The following is a 20,703-nucleotide window of genomic DNA, read 5'->3' as shown; positions in this document are numbered from 1 at the left end:
GGGGGGATGGCCTGTACAATCATCCCCCCCTGAATTTTGAGGGGAAAAAATGGAGGAAGCAGAAATGTGATTGTATCAATTTTGGCATATTGCATGACGTTTGTACGCCGGCCTTCAGACAGGTAACAGAGCTGAACAGTATTCTATCTTGTAGGAAAATGTATAATTTTCTCAAGCGCTCGCTCGCTTCGCTCGCTCGCGAAGAAAGTAACATCGACATACACTGTAAGGTATGGCTCAGGCGTTGACAACGTCAAATAGTATAGGTCTACATGTAAACATGCTATGACGCGAGTAACTGGGGACCATCTGCTAAATATATACGAAAACATACAAACAAACAATAACAACAACTTTATCGCCATAATTGAATCCCCTCCATTTCCTGAATCATTCCTGAGAAACGACAGTGACTGATGACTCAGTCAGGATACATCTATGGGCATACCAAGGGAAGATCAGGGACGTCGAATCTATGGGGGGCAAAGGGGCATTTGCCCCGCCCCAAAGGAAGTGTTTAGACAGACAAATCATTTATCCACAAGCAATTCCCGAGATGAGGACAAATCTCGAACTTTCTTAATGGAAAATTGTCCAAATATCGCCAGAACTATGCACCAGATCGTTGTATTGCAATCATGAACATGCAAAAGGTCCGCTAATACACCTATACAGGATAAGGGATAAACTTTGTACACTTTTGACATAGACGTATATTCCCTAAATTATCAAAGAGTGTGCAGCAGATCTTTCACTTAACAAAAGCAATCTAATATGTATAGAGGCGTCGATGGGGGGGGGATGGTTCTCAAATAAAAGTGGGACAAACAAAAGCGAAAAATATAGCTACAAACGGCAGTTTTTGGAGTGTAAAATGTTAAAATTTTAAAGCTCGCTCGCTCCGCTCGCTCGCATTTAACCGCTATGCCATTCTCCTGATGTTGCTGCCAGTGATTGACAGCAGGTTCACCCGGTGCGCCCCCCTTAATTTCCAAAGCGAAAATATAGCTACAAACGACAGTTTTCAGGACTGGAAAATGTCAAAATTTTCAGGCTCACTCGCTTCGCTCGCTAGCATTAGACGTATGCCATTCTCCTGATGTTGCTGCCAGTAATTGCCGGCAGTTGCGCCCGGTGTGCCCCCTTAATTTCCAAAGCGAAAAAATACAGCCACAAACGGCAGTCTTTGGACTGTAAAATGTCAAAATTTTAAAGCTCGCTCGCTCCGCTCGCTCGCATTTAACCGCTATGCCATTCTCCTGATGTTGATGCCAGTAATTGCCGGCAGCTGCACTCGGTGTGCCCCCTAAATTTCCAAAGCGAAAAAGTATAGCTACAAACGGCAGTTTTTAGACTGTAAAATGTCAAAATTTTCAAGCTCGCTCGCATTTAATCGCTATGCCATTCTCCTGATGTTGCTGCCAGTGACTGTGAGCAGGTGCGCCCCCCTTAATTTCCAAAGCGAAAAATATAGCTACAAACGGCAGTTTGGGGACTGTAAAATGTCAAATTTTTGAAGCTCGCTCGCTTCGCTCGCTCGCATTTAATTATTATTCCATTCTCCTGATGTTGCTGCCAGTAACTGCCAGCAGTTTTCGCCCGGTGCGCCCCCTTAATTTCCAAAGCGAAAAATATAGCTACAAACGGCAGTTTTTGGACTGTCAAATGTCAAAATTTTGAAGATCGCTTGCTTCGCTCGCTCGCATTTAATCATTATGCCATTCTCCTGATGTTGCTGCCAGTAATTGCCAGCAGTTTTCGCCCGGTGCGCCCCCCCCCCTTAATTTCCCAAGCGAAAAAATACTAGTACAGCCACAAAGGACATGTGGGACTGTAAAATATCAAAATTTTCAAGCTCACTCGCTTCGCTCGCTCGCATTATTTAATCGTTATGCCATTCTGATGTTGCTGCCCGATTGCTGGCAGTTGCGCCCGGTGTGCCCCCATAATTTCCAAAGCGAAAAAATACAGCCACAAACGGCAGTCTTTGGACTGTAAAATGTCAAAATTTTCAAGCTCGCTCGCCCCGCTCGCTCGCATTTAACTGCTATGCCATTCTCCTGATGTTGCTGCCAGTAATTGCCAGCAGTTGCGCCTGATGCGCCCCCCCTTAATTTCCAAAGCGAAAAAGTATAGCTACAAACGGCAGTTTTTAGACTGTAAAATGTTAAAATTTTCATGCTCGCTCGCTCGCATTTTATCGCTATGCCATTCTCCTGATGTTGCTGCCAGTAACTGCCAGCAGTTTTCGCCCGGCGCGCCCCCTTAATTTCCAAAGCGAAAAATATAGCTGCAAACGGCAGTTTTTGGACTGTCAAATGTCAAAATTTTGAAGCTCGCTCGCTTTGCTCGCTCGCATTTAATCATTATGCCATTCTCCTGATGTTGCTGCCAGTAATTTCCAGCAGTTTTCGCCCGGTGCGCCCCCCCCCCCTTAATTTCCCAAGGGAAAAAATACTAGTACAGCCACAAAGGACATGTGGGACTGTAAAATATCAAAATTTTCAAGCTCACTCGCTTCGCTCGCTCGCATTTAATCATTATGCCATTCTGATGTTGCTGCCCGATTGCTGGCAGTTGCGCCCGGTGTGCCCCCATAATTTCCAAAGCGAAAAATACAGCCACAAACGGCAGTCTTTGGACTGTAAAATGTCAAAATTTTCAAGCTCGCTCGCCCTGCTCGCTCGCATTTAACTGCTATGCCATTCTCCTGATGTTGCTGCCAGTAATTGCCAGCAGTTGCGCTTGATGCGGCCCCCCTTAATTTCCAAAGCGAAAAAGTATAGCTACAAACGGCAGTTTTTAGACTGTAAAATGTTAAAATTTTCATGCTCGCTCGCTCGCATTTTATCGCTATGCCATTCTCCTGATGTTGCTGCCAGTAACTGCCAGCAGTTTTCGCCCGGCGCGCCCCCTTAATTTCCAAAGCGAAAAATATAGCTGCAAACGGCAGTTTTTGGACTGTCAAATGTCAAAATTTTGAAGCTCGCTCGCTTTGCTCGCTCGCATTTAATCATTATGCCATTCTCCTGATGTTGCTGCCAGTAATTTCCAGCAGTTTTCGCCCGGTGCGCCCCCCCCCCCTTAATTTCCCAAGGGAAAAAATACTAGTACAGCCACAAAGGACATGTGGGACTGTAAAATATCAAAATTTTCAAGCTCACTCGCTTCGCTCGCTCGCATTTAATCATTATGCCATTCTGATGTTGCTGCCCGATTGCTGGCAGTTGCGCCCGGTGTGCCCCCATAATTTCCAAAGCGAAAAATACAGCCACAAACGGCAGTCTTTGGACTGTAAAATGTCAAAATTTTCAAGCTCGCTCGCCCTGCTCGCTCGCATTTAACTGCTATGCCATTCTCCTGATGTTGCTGCCAGTAATTGCCAGCAGTTGCGCTTGATGCGGCCCCCCTTAATTTCCAAAGCGAAAAAGTATAGCTACAAACGGCAGTTTTTAGACTGTAAAATGTTAAAATTTTCATGCTCGCTCGCTCCGCTCGCTCGCATTTTATCGCTATGCCATTCTCCTGATGTTGCTGCCAGTGATTGACAACAGTTGCGCCTGGTGTGCCCCCCTTAATTTCCAAAGCGAAGAATATAGCTACAAACGGCAGTTTTTGGACTGAAAAATGTCAAAATTTTCAACGCAGAAAGATTTCACCGTAGGAGGGGGAAACCCCCCTACCATACCCTCCCCCCTCGCTTGATTCGTTCCCTCACATAACCGCTCCTCCTGAGATCAAATCCTGTTTACGCCGATGATAGGCCCCATTATTTAGTAGGCCTTCACAGTGATGTCGCACAGCAAGAGCTGAAATACCACGATTTTGTCATTCAATAATATATTGTGAATATTTCATTTTCTTATTTTTTTTTAAAGAAAAGAAAACAAAATTTTCACCACAAGTGAGCACCAGATCGCTGAATTTCAGGTCTGAAAATGCAAAATCTTCCTCGTGTGGGAGAGGGATACCCCCCCCCCCCCCCATACACACCCTTCCCCTGTTCGGTCGTTCCGCTCCCTCTCACAGATATTTCCAAAAAAAAAAAATTTTTTTTTCATACTTTTAAGGTCTGATTTTCCGCCGAAAGTTGTCTGACAAGCAAAAAAAAAGCAACAAGAACAAAAAGTCTTTATGTTGTTGCTGCCACTTTTCTCCCACTTTATATTTCATGCAAAAGAGTGGGGCATCCGATCCCTGTAAAGTGTGTGTGTGTGAGGGGGGGGGGGGGCACAAAGCTTCTCCCCCCCCCCCACCCCCCGCCCTCCACCCCCCCCCCCCCCCCAAAAAAAAAAAAAAGGCTGCGCCGGTCCGGTTACGGGCTTGTAATCGTGGTGATAGTGACCATCCCCCCCACTCCTCAGTATGGATTTACGCCGTTGGTCAGAAGTTGAGAAGAAAGTTCCGTTAAAGTGCAATGTTAATGTATCTATGCTGGTGTAGACTGCATGAGGTCTTTGCACTATTCAGTGAAGGGTTGATTTATGACTATGAAACGCACAAGCCTACCAGCATTTCGTCCACCTGAAGAGGTACTCCTGAATTGGTCCAACTCCATGACTCCAATAGTGCTTCAGCAATGTACAACTGTAGCTTGGCATAACATACATGTACGTAGAAGTGTACCCTGCACATGGTGGATATCATGTGTCACAAACGGATTAACCCATTGAGGATGGGCTAATTTTGCTACAACACGCATTTCCCATAGACACCAGCCCGGGTATACTCTGGCTCATCCTTAATGGGTTAAGAGTCTAACATTGAGACTTGACAAGCAGAAATCTACTCAATCATTGAATATCGTACATCATAAAAATGACACTTGAAAGCAGATAGCTCTTCTGACATGAAAAAGTACCTCATAATTCATATCATTTGTGACTACTCGTGAATTAAGTTGATAGCCTCATTTCATCGTGTATCAATCAGATGTTATCCAGTGGAAAATATAATCAAGGAGGTAAATTGTAAATGTATCATCCAATCATACATTTTCCGCAATTGTACAATATCATCAAATACAAAATCAGGCTATCAAAAAATTAAAGTGTACTGCCCCTGCATAACCTCCCCCCCCCCCCCCCCGCCATGAATTCATAATTTTCAGATCATTTGTGAGGTGCGTAAGGATGTAACTATGAATGTGACTTTCAATTAACCAGCAAACTGCGTTTCATAAACTTTTGATATGAAACTTCGCTGTTTCCAAATGCATCAGAGATATTCACAGAGTATTCTGCTGTATATGATTAATCGTGTATTTGGAAGATGCTTGTAATTGTAGCAGCCATATGGCTATCTAATGCACCTGATACTGTATGTACAGTATGATGCACCTGCTTTGGTAGCGTACGTCCCATGTGACATGCATTAGCATACCATCCGTTGTTTCCGGCAGAGCAATTACTGGTGGAATGATGTGACCTTTTTGAAGTCTGGCTTCTCTCTCAGGATGCATTTATGCACCACTTGCCTTGCTACCAGGAAGGGGTGGGGGGGGGGGGTGGCAAGGAGAAGATGATGAAGACAATGGCAATCAAGAAGAAGGAGGCGGATGGGGAAGAGGATGAGGAGGAGAACCATGAGGAGATGGATGAAGAGAGAAGAACAGGAAGCAACAGGAAGAGAAGGAAGAAATAGGAATAAAAATACGTACGAAGAAACTGATTGGTGGAAAACTGTACTGTGGCATCTTTCACATACTAATTCCAGTCTTGGGTGTGTCAGTCAAAAAAAAAACAAAACCAAACAAACAAACAACAAACAAGCAAAAAATCCCCATTTCTTTCTACTTGCTCTTCAACTGACATTGTCTTGGTACTTGTTTGGTTTCATCATGAATTTCCTACAGTCATAGAGTAAAGCATCAACTGAAACAACTGCATAATGTACCTGTATGTCTTTTGCTTCCATTATTAGAAGAAGAACTGTCTTTCAACATACAGTTAATTTGCTACTATGCAATGAAATGAAATTGAACAATGTTATAAGTTTAAATACCATGTACATGTACACTGGACGTGAAGTATATTGCCCATAAAACAATACAGTGATAGGTTACACAGTAGTACCTATTGAGATCTACTTAGTACCGTATTCATGGGTACTTTAGAGCATGTTCACCATGCAAACCTATCAAGTCTCATGCATGAAAGCATGAGATTCATATCTCAGGGACCTTTTTCATGTTCACAAGCCTGACAAGCGTTTCCTAACTCCTCACAAAAACCGGAAACAAACAACCCAAAAATATTGATTGGGATAATTATCGCCGAGTCCTGAAGTTTGGCTACCATATGTCTACTTCTTCCGAACACGATATACACGGTAGCACCATACAATGCAGTATCTGGGGGTATGACTGTTCCCCCCATGGTAACGTGTGGTGCATCATATTTTCACAAAGGAGCAGAATATTTTCCACCTCTCTCTTCATTCTAGGTGTCTCTACTGACAAGATGTTGTTAATTGTTATTGTTCGTTGTACTTGTTGTTATATTTAAGAGCCACATTCTTCACATTTGAATATTTGCGCCTTTTTCTGCATGATATCAATTCTGTTGATACATAGAACAATTACTGAAGATAGTAAATGAAATTACTTTGTAATTATATGTGTGGGCAGCAGTCTGCTGTCATAAAGTTAGGGCAAATAAGACGTACCTAATGCATGATGATGACAAAGTCTGGTCAGCCTTGCTCGTACAATAAGCAGGCTTCACAGTTGCGCACCACTGACCTACAGTAGACCCCTCATTGTCGCACGTAGGGCACTCTAGTAGCATTCAACTATTCTTATTCATTCAACAGTTTTTGTAAGATCAAGAGGGTAAAACATATCATGCATTTGTAATATCAGCTATCAGGAGAATGCCCTTGGTCAAAAGTAGTATGGATATTTTTCTTGTTTACTTTAGTGTAGATAATTTAAAGTTTTGAGTAACAGAAAAAAACAACAACAAGATGTTCAATATGCTGCCTTACCATGAGCTCAAGACCTATTCACTGTGTAGGAATCACAAGAACATGATGGCTTGATGTGAGACTACAAGGTGCCCACTGCAGTTAACATGTTTAGATGCTTGCTGCACTATTATCATCATACCTCTTTTGCATTTCGTGAACCATCTTGAATTTCAATTATGGGTAATATGGTAAAGAAGTCCTACCCCAGTTATTTATGCATGGTCTTTGCAGTTGAGGAATAGCTTGCTCTGGAAAGCTTATATTTTGTTGTACTTGCTGTTTTGATTTGGTTTCATTTTCACTGTTTTACTTGAAAATGAAAGTAAATCATGTCAAGATACAACCCTTGTTGCTTATTGTTCTCATTGATTTAACTCTTCAGGCAATAGGTGTGCTGAGTTTGATTTGATTTTGAAAAAGATATAATTCATTAACCCATTCATTATTTTTCATTGACTTCTTTCTTTCTGTCTTTTATCTGTTTATTCATTTATTTATTTGTGGTATTATGTTCGTTCTTATGATGCTTAGTCATATCACTTTTGATGTAGGACTATAGGCCCTATTGATGGTCTATTACAAGTAAGACATACGTACCATTAACAGAACTGAAAATATACATCACTTTCACCCAGAAATACAATGTAGAAGGAAACGTGAGAATTAGATAATGATTATTTATTAAATTGTACAATATACAGAAATGATTTGCTTACCATAGTTGGTAGCATTGCCAAAAGAATTTATCTGTCAGAAATCTTCAGTGTGAAATTCACTGTTTGGGTCGTAGACGTTGAATTCTCAATGCTTTGTTAGGTAATGTAAACATGATATTCACGAGATGCAGTCTCTGTTTTTGATAAAACATTATTGCCATGTGATAAAAATGTATTTCTGGCTTTTCAAAAGATTTGCTTGCTTATGAATCACCTTCATGTTCTTTGAAATAAGTTGCTCTCTCAGAATAGTCTCTGTTAAATATGAAGTGTGTTTCTTCTACACGAATATGAATTTATTTTGTCTCTGTGCACCTAGTTCCTGCTTCATTTTACAGTGTTTATGTTACCTTATGACTGGATGAAGAATTGCAGAAAGGTTGTAGGTGTGACATTTAGTGTGTAATTGTGCTCATTGTTGTTCTTACCTTCAAACAGACCCTGCAGTTGAAAGATGAGCAAGTAGAGCAGTTGTCGCGCGTACGAGAGGAGGTGGACAGAGAAATCACAGAGCTGACTGCCAGCCTTTTTGAGGTATGCAATCTGTGTGTGTGTGTGTTTATGTTTGTGTGTTTGTGTGTATGTATGTTTGTCTTCTTCCGAGAATATTGGCTTTACTGATTGATTCATACTTTCCCTTCTGGTGGGTGGTGGTAGTATTTTGATGAAGGCCAGTGTTTATGTCTGCAGATCGACAGTTGGCGGTGGTTCAAGGAAAATTCTTGTAATAAGAGAGATATTACATCAAGGTTTTCAAAGTGTGACAGCAATTCTCAAATGGGTATTTTTTTTTTTACGATTTTCTGAATCCATGTGGATTGATTGAAAGATGGTTCTGGACTCTTTGATGATTGAGTTGACTCTGCCAAACTGGACCAAAATCTGTTTTGTGAAATCTGTAGATCATTGGATATGCTTAAACCCTCATTTTGATCTTGAATTGATTGATTGAATTGAATTTAAAGGTTGTATTGTCATCACATACATTGCAACCAAATGATTTAATTGCTCATGAAATCAGCATCATTACTTGCGATGAGACTTATTTGTACCGAATGATAAATAAATAGTGACTCACTCACCCGATTTTCATACACCATTTCAGGCAATGGCTGCTCAAATGACATAATACATGTGTGCAGCTATCATCGGGGGCTTAGTCTTTCTCACTCAAATAAACCTGTATGTATCTGCATACTGTTGTTTTTTTTTTAAGTTTCCTTTTATATGTAAGGGGAATTGTTTAACAAAACTTAGTAAACATGCGGTGCCATAATTGATGAAATTGATTTTGTTATTGTCAAAAATGATTGCTTTATGGCATTTCTAAATCCATTGCTGTGTTTCGTGCGTCTCTTATTGAGCAGGAAGCCCACGCCATGGTCAATGAGGCAAATGTGAAGAGAGCAGCGGCAGAACGCAGATTTAAGGAAGCCAGCGGGAAGGTAAGATTCAGAATCAGTCACCTGCAGTGATGCGTGAAAACTTTGCTAAATCTACAAACCTTTTACCCATTTTACCCGTTGAAGACGAGTCCCGAGTATACTCGGGCAAGTGTCTATGGGAAATGCGTGTTGTAGCAAAATCAAACCATCCTCAATGGGTTAAGAAGCCTAGTCCTGAGTATGGCAGGTGTCTATGGGAAATGTTTGTTAGAAGGAAAATCAGCTCATCCTATAAAGGGGTTAGAAGAATATATGTTGAGATGCCAACTGTTTTTTTCTTTTCAATTATTTCACATTTTTTCACCAAAAATACTGCAGGTCTCATAAAAAGTATCATTTTCCCCAAATTGTATTACTGCACATGTCCCTTTGCAGGAAGGCAAGAAATACTGTCTTTCCACCGAAACACACCTTTTCAGCCCTCAGAATATGGCAATGCTGTTTACAAGGTTGACATTCTTGTACGTTGTATACAACAATGTTGTTTAATCCTGTCATTATTGCATGAAAGTTGTATGTGCACAATGCCAATAAGGTAATGGGCCTGATAGGGATGCACTAAATTTTGGCAGTTCTTTGTGTGACAGCCTCAGTAATACTTTTCAGAAGGCACATGCTGTCTTATGTGACTGCCACATTCCTCTCTTTAAGAAGTGCTGTAAAATCTTATTGAGTTGCCATGACAACACTCCTACGTTGAAACCTGCCACTTTATTGTATTGTTCTGTGAGTTGAGTATTAAGTGAAAAGCAATGACAAAGAGGGTGTTCCCATCGATTTTTGTGATTCTGCTAGCACGATCCGTATTACCAAACTTTGGATGCAGTTTGTCAGATGAATCTTTACTACTTCCATGCTGAATTAATGAAAAAAAAAAATTATTTTCCGGAATCTTTTCTGATGTTCATACTTTGATGTCTTCACAGCATCTTCTTGTCAAATTTATGGAATAGGGTCCGAATGTGCCACATACCCCAGTAAATTAAATACTAATCAGGGCACCGTTTCAGAAAATTTGTAATCTCTGACAAGTTGTCAGTCTCAGACAAATACCATAGTAGCAGTCAGTAATCCGAGGTTCTCAGCCAATCAAAACCACAGACTCTACTGAAATTGTCAGAGACTGACAACTTGTCAGGGCTGACAACTTTCATGAAACAGTGCCCTGGACTTTAATATGACTGTGAATAACTGCAGAGTTGTTACATTATGTCTTGGCATTTCAGCTTCTAGAAGCAATAGCAACTTAGTAGGGACCATGTTCATAGCCCAATTACCTCCTTCCCTTTTTTGTCTACTTTTTTTTTTTGAACACCAAGTGTCAGCACAGAGAATGGGAGTGAAATTTCTCCCCCTTTTTTTCCTGAAAGCCAGATGTATGTTTAGTATATACTCTAGATCCCTGAGGGTCTTTTCAGAAATCTTACATCTCTCAAATTCTCAGAAATATTGACTTGTGATGTACGTGGTCCTCTGCATACACGCCCCCTTTGGGGTTAGTACCCTGCTGAGTGTAAACATTATAGTCTGATGTGTCTGTCTTCAATATGGAAACAGGGGCGGATCCAGGAGTTCCAGAAAGGGGGGGGGGGGGGGTGGGGGCGCAAACAATATTTCTGGTGCTACTTCCGGGTTTCATCTGGTTTTTTTTCTTTTTATTTCTTTTGTTTTAACAACAAATTAAGAGGGGGCATGTGCCCGGTGCGCCCCCCTCTGGATCCGCCACTGGGAAACATTATGTTGCTCTTTTGGTGGGCAGGTGTACATTGCAGCATGTCTACTGCCTACCTTGATTTATGACATGTCCTCTTCTCTTGTTGAATTCAATGACTAGTGATCCATGGTAAGTGGTTATATGATGCCAAACACACTTATGGCTGGCTGTCAGTGCTGTAATTTGATTTTTCTTTTCACATTATGACACTGCAATCATTAGCTTACCATGCAAACTCTTTTCTTCTTTATGAAAAGAAAGCTTTACTGATGATAAATCAATGTCCATTAGAGACCTAAGGAGCAAGAATTTTTATCAGGGTTCTGTAGTAAGCCATATCAAGAGCAAACGTCTTCACAATTGCAACCTCCTCTCCCCTTTCCCCTCCCCACCTGCAATTCCATGGCACACCAAGTCATGGATTTATGGAATCATGGATCAATTTGTGACAACATGATGTACTTGCCACGAGGGTGCAAATAGAAAGATAAAAAAGGTAAAGTGGCAATGAGTTTTTTATTCATAGGGGGTCAGCCCAGGGTCCCAGGGTAGGTCATGTCATCTCCTTTTCTCCGTTCCCTTCCCAGATTTGATCCATTCTATTAGTATTATCAGATGATATCAGTAGAACTTTGTTGATTTGTCGTACTTTTTAGCAACAGGTAATGACAGGTTAAAGAGAAAGAAAAAGGACTTCAAAATGACCAGAAACAAGTGACCATAATTATGAGAAACATTCACGGCATGAAACTTTTGCAAATTGGCAGTGACAGCCTTTTTTGTGGCGTGAAACTTTCGCAAATTGCCACTGGCAATTGAAGCATTGTGTAAGACATGAGAACTTTTGCATGCATTTTACTATTGCGAATCTTGCCTCCTCGCGAAATTCACCAAAGTGTCATGCTTGCGAAAATTTCTGGTTTTACACTACTGCGATGGAGGGTCAGCCCAGATAACAAAGGTGGTATAATGGCTGCTCTCCCTCCCATTTCCCCCACTCCTAGATTGAAGCACTCCAGGCAGAGGTTGCTGCTCTCAAAATGCTGGTACTCACCTCCACACCGAGTATGCCTCATCCTCAAGAACAGGGGACGCAGAAGAAGCACTCGCTACTCCGGCGGTCGAAGAGCAATATCAGGCTAAGCATCCAAGGTCACCACAGGTAGATACAACAAAAGTCTTTTCCCCGGGACTTTATCCCCTCCTGCTTCTTTACTACAGATGCATACAGTGGACTCAAGTTGTAACGAAGTCCTCGGGACCAGCAATTTTTTTTTTTTTTTTTTTTTTTTCGTTATATCGAAATTTCGTTCTAACCGAATGAATACACAATAAGAATACACAGAGTGGGTACTGTTGTGGCCGTAAACTTTACTTTGTTGAAATCGGAATTTCGTTAGAACCATGTTCGTTATAACGGGAGTGCACTGGATATCATTCTAGATAATGTGGCAGAAATTTGTTACCTCATATTACCAAATATGCCCAGTACCAGCATATCATCTAATCTAATAGCAATACTCCTTACATTCACTCAGAATTGTATGCAGTCACTCTTTCTACAAAGCTTACTCACAATCAACTGAAAAATAATTGTTTTTACATTCAATCACAATTTTTGAAATGCATTCGCTCTGTCAAATTCAGCTTAACCCGTTGAGGACGAGTCCCGAGTATACTCGGGTAGGTGTCTATAGAGAATGCATGTTGTAGCAAAATCAGTCCATCCTCAACGGGTTAAACATTTACATGTCTCTGCTTGAGGCAGTGCTACACAGCATGCAGGACGCTGATGAGCTGAGGTAAACACAAGACTTCTTTGTCATTGGGAAATTTGGATATTTTCAGCATATGTGTATGGGTGGATGAGATGCTTGGCAGAGGTCTGCACTCTCCAAGTGCTTTTCTAGTTTCATATCAGCTCAATATAATAGCAGTCCTCTTTCAAGATATTTTCCTCAGAAATAATATCGTATCTTCCAGCCTCATCTGGCTGTGATTAAACCTCCTCTCTACAAGAATGAAGCCCAGCATTCATAGATTTGGTGATCTATCACTTGGTCTACTCCCACCTCGTCTAATAGCCATTTAGTCTTAACCCACATGGTCTAGTCCCATTTCATCTACAACCAGTGCGTCCAATGACCATTAAGTCCAATTGCCACTTAGCCTCTTTACCAGTTAGTCTACTTCCATATGGGCTATGCCCATTTCGTCTAAAATACCCACAAATTACTAGACAAAATGGGGAAAAAAATCCAAGGGCACAAAAAATTGCAATTAGATCATCAGATCCTTAGCTCTTTATGAGCCCATTCGCACGCCCGACTCAGTTGATGGCGTGCCAACTTCGCATATTCTGCTCAAACGCACAAACCCACCCAAACCGATCAGTAAATCGCCAAATGCCACAGTACAATGAAAGCATTTCTTGCAGTTCCATTCTTGTCACATGTAGCTTGAATTTTATGCGCTGATTGAATATCAAGCGATGTTCCTTAATGGATTCGCGAGTAAATTCTAACTTTCTGTCACTGTTTTGTGTGCAAAAGTAATACCTGTACAATAATGTAGGCACTGGTCATTTGAATGAAAAATAAACATAGATTTGTTATACAATGTACATCAAATCAAAGCTTGGCATTTTCTCCACAACTTTGCGCATTATGTCATGTCGAGGGTAAGAAAATCTGTAAAAATTACTTAGATTCGAAATACAGAATGTTATCCCAAAGCAAACTACATTGCTTTCTCAGAATAATGTGGCACACAGGTGGTTTACACCATGGCACATGAAGAGTTAGATGAAATGATAATTAGCCAAACTGGACATTAGACTATTAAAGTGAGGATTAGACCAAATGGGCATTAGACGAAATTGATAGTTGACCAAATGAATTTAGCCGTAGTGGTGTTAGACGAACTGGGAAGTAGACCATCTGATATTAGACTATCAAATGGCAATAAACCATAGATTTTAGGTTCTGGTGTTTGCAGTCAGAAATTGATCTGCTTGTAGGAGTGTTAGTGTACATTGAAGATTCATTTCAATATGTTGGAGGTCCCAAGAAGAAATTGTGAAATGGCATGAGTTGTTGTTTTTTATAAACAAAGCTAATTGTCATGTTTGTCTATACACAACAGAGCTCACAGCCTTCAGGGTCCAATCACACCAACTTCAGACACTGGGCACCCCCCGATAGCAAATGGAACCTCTCACAATTCACCAGGAGCTACCACACCCTCACCCAGTACAGAAGCTAAGGAGGTTTGTGCTTGTCTTATTCTAGTGTTTGAATCATGAATCATGGTTTGACCATGAATTTAGCAACACTTTAAGATGTCACAAATGGACAGGTATTAGTGTACTTATTATAGCCTTGGTGTCAAAGTTGTGAAAACAACATCTCATGAAAATGTCTGTGTCCTCCTCTTTCGTAAAAATATCTGTACGAAAATAGGAGCTTTTACAGAATTTACTGCCTGTCAGTCCAGGGGTACATGAATTTGTGAATTTTTGCAGCTGTGAACACATACAGTATTGTCAATGCAAAAGCCAATCAATAGGTTGAGTGAAATAGGCACAATTTGCCACAAAATGTATTGACCTATGTTAGAGAACCATGGTTGGTTGTAGGTGAGTGCATTCGTGCCAAGTTTCCTTTTCAATTTTCTGTGGCCACTTTTCTACCATAATTTATAGAATTAAAAATTAATGTATAAAATTAATCAATCCAAGTGATTAATTGTAAAATTAGTCAGGTTTTCACGAGTTTCATGACAAAGCACTGTGTTTCCGTACAAAATGTACACAAAATCACGAAATATGAGGGGTGACATGAGGATACCTTCTGGTATTGCAGAATTATTGCGCGAAACGCGTAGAGGGGCGGAGTCCACCCCCCCCCCCCCATCCGGCCCTTTAGGTTTAAAGCTTAGAGCTGACTCTATGAAACTATGTAAAAAAGTTGTAGAAAAGTAGTTGTAGCCTACTTTTTATAGGTTTTGAGCTGGGCAGTCACATTTTTCTGTTTTATGACTAAAGTTGCTTTTGCCCATGTGTTTCAAATGTGCAGGTCGACACGTTGCTACTGCACGACTTCCAGGGTTGGCGTGAGGCGCCGTCAATGGGCGTCGACAACCCCTTTACGAAGAGGATATTTGCAGAGGACATCCAGCCGTGTCTGACGTTCTGCAATGCCACGCTGTCGTTACAGCTGCAATCCAGCATCGAGAAGAACATGCTGTGCATCGAGACCATCAATGGGAAAACTACCCTTCCCAGGTACCTATCGTACACTGGGGTATGCCATCGTGGTCGTTGCGGTTGGCGTGGTATATTTGGTACCTAGATATCAAGAAGGTCCTTGTAGCCGTCACCTTGACCAAGCAGCTGCCACTACATGCAATCTTGTCTGAATTGCTTCCCCTGGCCTTGGTGAATTAGTTGAGTGTATACCTGCAAAGTTGGATGAGTAGAGGACAAGTAGTATCCTCAACTGGCGTGGGAAAGTCATAACTCTTGTACGGTACTCCTTAAGGGACTAGAGATCAGGGCACAATGCTTAGTGCACATATTACTTACATTAAGACATTGGTACAGTAGAGAAGAATGTGAAAGTTGACACCATCAAGATGAATTTATGACTAGGATTACATACTGTCAAACTTCACTTTTCCCAATCTTATTACACACATGGTACTCCTGAGCTTTGAAGTTCTAATTGTCACTCAAACAGCTTGAGCTTGGGTGTGTTTGCTGTGTGGAACAGCAGTAATATTGATATAGCCTGATGTTACAACTTGTTGAATTTTGTACTGTGCATGAATTTATGGCAGCACATATAATCAGATAAATGTAAAGCTTATAGAAAAGTGAAAGTATTTGATGTTTTGCTTTTTGCATCATCTTTATGATCGCCATCTTCTGCACTTTTGTAATCGTAATAATTTTTACTTGGAAAAAAAAAAATTATTTCACTTTTTAGGAGATGCTCTCTCAGTGACCAGCAGCGACCTTGCCACTACCGCATCAAGCTTGCCGATTCTGATAACTGGCATTCAATCTGTGCTCCAGCCAGAAACAGGGTAAGCAACGGGGATGCCAGCTGTGGCTTTCTCTGCCTCCAGTGGCATGAAGAATGACAAGTTACTGTGTATGCCATATATTTTGCGAGTCTTAATTTTCGCGAATCAGGACTTCCCTGACAATTTTGTGAGTGGTTAACCCGTTGAGGACGGTTTGATTTTGCTGCAACACACATTTCCCATAAATGCTTGCCCGAGTATACTCGGGACTGGTCCCCAACGGGTTAAATTTGCGATCGTGGAGTCCTGTACTGAATGGAGAAATGTATACACATACGTCACATTCACATGTGCATTAGAGTCAATATTTTTGTGTGTTTTTAATCTCGCGAACAGCAGCTGACTCGCGAAATTCGCGAAAATTAAAACCTTGCAAAATATTTGGTGTATACAGTAGTAGATAGAGCTTACATGACTGATGTCAATGTATAGAGTAGATGATGCATACCTGAACCCACAATAATGTGAAATAGCCCAGTGAGGATGCACAATGTATTTCTTGTGAGAAAGCATTCCAATGCTTGAGGCAAACAGGCAGCTACACATATTTGACTGACCGCCATCAAAAGTTTCCTTCTGAGAATTGGGTGATGCAGCAGTGCCTGGCCTGAGGTCACTACCGCTACTGCTAGTGGACTTGACTCTGGGACCTCAAGATTAAGTGACACTTGTGTTGTTCACTGAGCCATTACAACTGCTCCCCCCTCAACAGCTCTTTTTAGGTCAGACCAAAGTGTGCTGTATGACATCTTTCTACGAGATGAACATGACCAAGAGTTTGATTTGTCTTTTGCAGTCCATGCGAATGAAGAACTCTATATGCAGATCTCATGGGAGATGCCAACATTCCCCAACCCAGTTGAATCCTTTGTTGACTTTGACAGAAAAAACTGATCTGATGTTTTATAGCTATACAGAAGTGCATACAGCCTCCTAACCTCTTTCTGCCTCTAGAGGGCAACAAAGTAGAAATGATTTGTGGCTGGCCTGACATGGCCTGGTGGTGCTAGATGAATGAGAAGATGTGAAGAGGTCTGTCAATTCTTCATGAGCATACTATCATCTGTCATCTGTCCTCTCTGCAAGAGATGTATTGTCAGTGAAATATGATATGAAATGCATGCCAGGTTTGTTCCTATCTGTCAGTGCCGAGTGTCATCGATATTAATATAATTGACTGATCATGTACATGTACTTATCTCTTGTATTGCAGATAACAGCGGTGTGTGATTTTTACACATACCTGAGATACATGCAGCAGGGCATTGTCAAGAATGACCGTAAGTATACATTAGACTCTATGAAAAATGATTATTTAGAACATGTTTACTAGAGTAGTTACTGACTTGCTAGGATCCATGGGATGCTGGTGTCAAATGCTCACGATTGGTTCTGTTGTGTAGTAGCCGTTCTAGCATTGTCATGTAAGACAGGAACTATTGTCAGTCTTGTTACTGGACCCTCCCCCACATCAGTGTACGAAGAGTTCCTTTCCAAAAGGTGTAAATCCACCTTGGTAAGGAGAAAAAACAGAATTATTATTTCACATACTTCTTAACCCATTGAGGACGGGCTGATTTTGCTATAACACGCATTTCCCATAGACACTTGCCCGAGTATACTCGGGACTCGTCCTCAACGGGTTAAAGTGTTTTCGTGCAATGACTTAATGTGCCATAGGAGTATCCCATTATGGGGTGAAGAAAATGTGCCTCAGAAAATGTACATAATATCCAGACTGATTTATAACAAATCAATATTGGGGCCGGGGGAATTTGTGGATCTACAGCCCCTCTACACTTTTTGCAACATAAGAAATAGGGAAGGAGGGGAGAAGGGGGATGGGGTGGGAAGAGAGCATTGACTCTCGACTATAAACCAACCGCTATTCCCCCCCAACCCCTTGGATGTATTGCTCTCTTTGATGTTCACAAGCACACCTCCCTCCATCTTTACTTTCCTTCCCATATCTCCAGTGCAAAAGAACTACTGGGAGATCATCCGGCTCCGTAAGCAGATGTCTCTTGCCAAGCTCGGCCTGGTGTGAGGGGGTTGGATTCCCTGTCGACCATGTTGGCTCTGTTCCTGCAAAGACTCTGTGATGCCAGAGGGTTCTTTATTCCTTTATGTCTTGGATGCAAGGTGTGCTAAAAGAGATGGCTTCACTGAGCCTAGTTTGCCCCCCCCCCCTCAAAAAAAAGAAGAAGAAGAAGAAGAAAAGAAAAAGACAAGTCATGAACACTGCACATGTACCTCAACGTTTGACCCGTTAACTCAGGCAGTGCACAAGTCTGCTTCTTGAATCTCATCATTCATTAGTAATTCTTTATGAGGCTTTTTTTTATATGAGTGTAGCACAGCTTGTGAATGTTAGAGGAAGGCTGGCATCAAGAGTGTCATTTGGACCTTGTGTCTGCACTCCTTAACTCGTTGAGGACTGGCTGATTTTGCTACAACACACATTTCCCATAGACACTTGCCTCAGTATACTCGGGACTTGTCCTCAACTGGTTAATCAAGAAGTTCGTATAGATTAGATGTCTCTGTAGCAAGAAGTGCTCAAAATATGTCAAATTTGGTGAAAGATATAAAATTTTTGTCCAAGGTTCTGGTACCTCCTTTGGTAAGATCCTGTTTATTCAAATGTTAAGAGACTTTTATAAACTTGAGTCTCTTATTGTATTTCCAGCAGATTTAGCCCAGACTAAGGAAGGTAGTCATCTTGAAATTGTAGCACGTTAATGTTTCATTTGATTTCATCACACACATACCTTGTAGCTATACTGTTACTTGGACTTGGAACGTTTGGATTGTATTCTGCAGCAGAATGTCAGAAGTGTTTGGTTTTAGGCTCAAACTATGCAATGTATACTGTTCAGAGTAATTTCGAAACTACTGACACAATTTCAATGATCTTGATACCTACACCTGTAGATATTACATTTATGTATAGTAGATATCTTCTTTTATTTTTATCCCCACTACAAGATATATGTTTTGGAGTAAACATAGTGAAATAAAATTCTGAGATGTTTTTGTCTATGCAAGATACCTTTCTCAAATGCTTTTTGTAATTTGGTTAAAAGTGATACATGCACAGAAATATGATAAAAAAAACCAATATAACACACAACTCATTATCATCATCTTCAGGAATGCATGGGTATGATAAAGTCCACTGTCAGTGTCATATGGTGGGGGGGGGGGGGGGTGGGGAATGGGCAGGTTTTTTTTTTTTGGGGGGGGGGTTGTTTTTGTTTTTTTCTGTATGTGCAGAACAATGCCATCCAAGTTGGTTTAAAACTGTGATCAAATGAACCCATTCCTTATGGGAACCTGGTATACAAGGTTCCCATGGCATCAACTGATATATGGGAACCTAGTATACCAGGTGTAGACGAAATGTAGACAAGACTGCCTGCATTCATGGCTTAAATTTTTTTTTTGGTTTGTGCAGTTTGCGCCCGTTTTGCTGTAAAACTTATATGAAGATGTACAAAGTGATCAAGGCTGAGCTCAGTAGATTTCGGCTTTCGCTGACCCCATTCAGGTGCCTCTTTTGTGTATAACAAAGAAGTTTGTGAGCCCATCAGCACACACATCTATTTAGTACCTCGCACCCAATTGATTATTTCATTGTTCGATGACCTATGTAGTTGATGGTGGAAAGGAGATATATGTATCACTCGACTGCTTTTGCACAGGTGGATTACCAACCTGTCTGATACCTATTGACCTGCCAAAAGAATGGGGTAATCCGGGGTACCGTAGTACCCCGGAGTACCGCGTTGTGTAGCGCCACCTCACGTCCATTCGAGAACAGTCAGAGAAAAATGCATGCACTGTGTGCGTGTACATAGTCCTTCCCATGCCACTGCATGTTATACTATGCGTGCATGAAAGCTGCGATACCACTAGCGTGTGCTTTAGTGTAGTGCAGTGCAGTGGCTAGAGCGCGCTAGCTCCAGCACCAAAATAATTTCCTCTTTTTGGCACCCAGGGTACAACCTTTTTAAAAAAATAAATAATTCAACAAAATGGCTGATTTTTATTTGGTACCCCGGGATACCATTTATGTCATCATTTATAGAACTGAAACAGCATATTGATATTGTACAATGAAATGCCGGGCATGACACCATTACTGCTCCACTTAGAATATTAACAAATTGATGTATCATGTGGGTTTTTGTTATTAATGTTTGTTTTTGGTGAGAAATGCTGTGTAAGAGCAAAATATGAGCAGAAAAAAACAAACAAACAAACAGACAAACAGACTAATGTTGTTCATTTCTTTGTCAATATGCTATACTCTGATTTTCATACAGTGATGAAAGATATAATTTTACATGTGTAGTAACTTAAAGCAGCTGGATATGGGGCTGGAAAAGTGATGTGTAAATAAGTAAATGTCTTACCCAGAAATGTGCTACTGAGTGTAGACACATGGTAACTATTGCATTGACTTATTAGAGTAGGACATTTGTACATTGTAGCTACATTTTGTAAGTGAATAACAAGGTCCAGTTTAACTGTTTTCATTCCTGTTTATAAACATAGAAAACAGTGGAATGTTTCATCTTATTGTTATTACTTTTTTCTTAGGCCGAGACACCTGGATGTATGCTTTAATGGAAAAATGGTAAACCGGGTATATGACGTCAAGAAGAAGTGTAGCGATATGGGAAGAGACTCTCCTTCTTCTTCTTCTTTTCTTTGAAGTTAGGAAATGAGTAACCATATAAAAGAAAAGAAAATGTCCACTTACTAG

At 41.0% G+C, this 20,703-nt stretch overlaps 1 protein-coding gene across 1 annotated transcript in view; it reads left to right on the top strand.

Annotated features, from left to right (window-relative positions):
• Positions 1 to 18,112, top strand: part of LOC140229102 (guanine nucleotide exchange factor for Rab-3A-like) — a 29,834-nt gene extending 11,722 nt beyond the window's left edge. Inside the window, exons 3-10 of the mRNA XM_072309367.1 lie at positions 8,124 to 8,219; positions 9,053 to 9,130; positions 11,849 to 12,006; positions 13,989 to 14,112; positions 14,921 to 15,129; positions 15,833 to 15,932; positions 17,146 to 17,212; positions 17,909 to 18,112. Of these exons, the coding sequence (XP_072165468.1) occupies positions 8,124 to 8,219; positions 9,053 to 9,130; positions 11,849 to 12,006; positions 13,989 to 14,112; positions 14,921 to 15,129; positions 15,833 to 15,932; positions 17,146 to 17,212; positions 17,909 to 17,979 (903 nt within the window). The 3' untranslated portion in view covers positions 17,980 to 18,112. The remainder of the gene's footprint in view (positions 1 to 8,123; positions 8,220 to 9,052; positions 9,131 to 11,848; positions 12,007 to 13,988; positions 14,113 to 14,920; positions 15,130 to 15,832; positions 15,933 to 17,145; positions 17,213 to 17,908) is intronic.
• Positions 18,113 to 20,703: the final 2,591 nt, after the last annotated feature.

The sequence above is a fragment of the Diadema setosum genome, chromosome 5 (assembly GCF_964275005.1).
Source record: "Diadema setosum chromosome 5, eeDiaSeto1, whole genome shotgun sequence".
Taxonomy (NCBI): Eukaryota; Metazoa; Echinodermata; class Echinoidea; order Diadematoida; family Diadematidae; genus Diadema; species Diadema setosum.
This window is presented reverse-complemented; position numbering and strand designations above follow the sequence as displayed.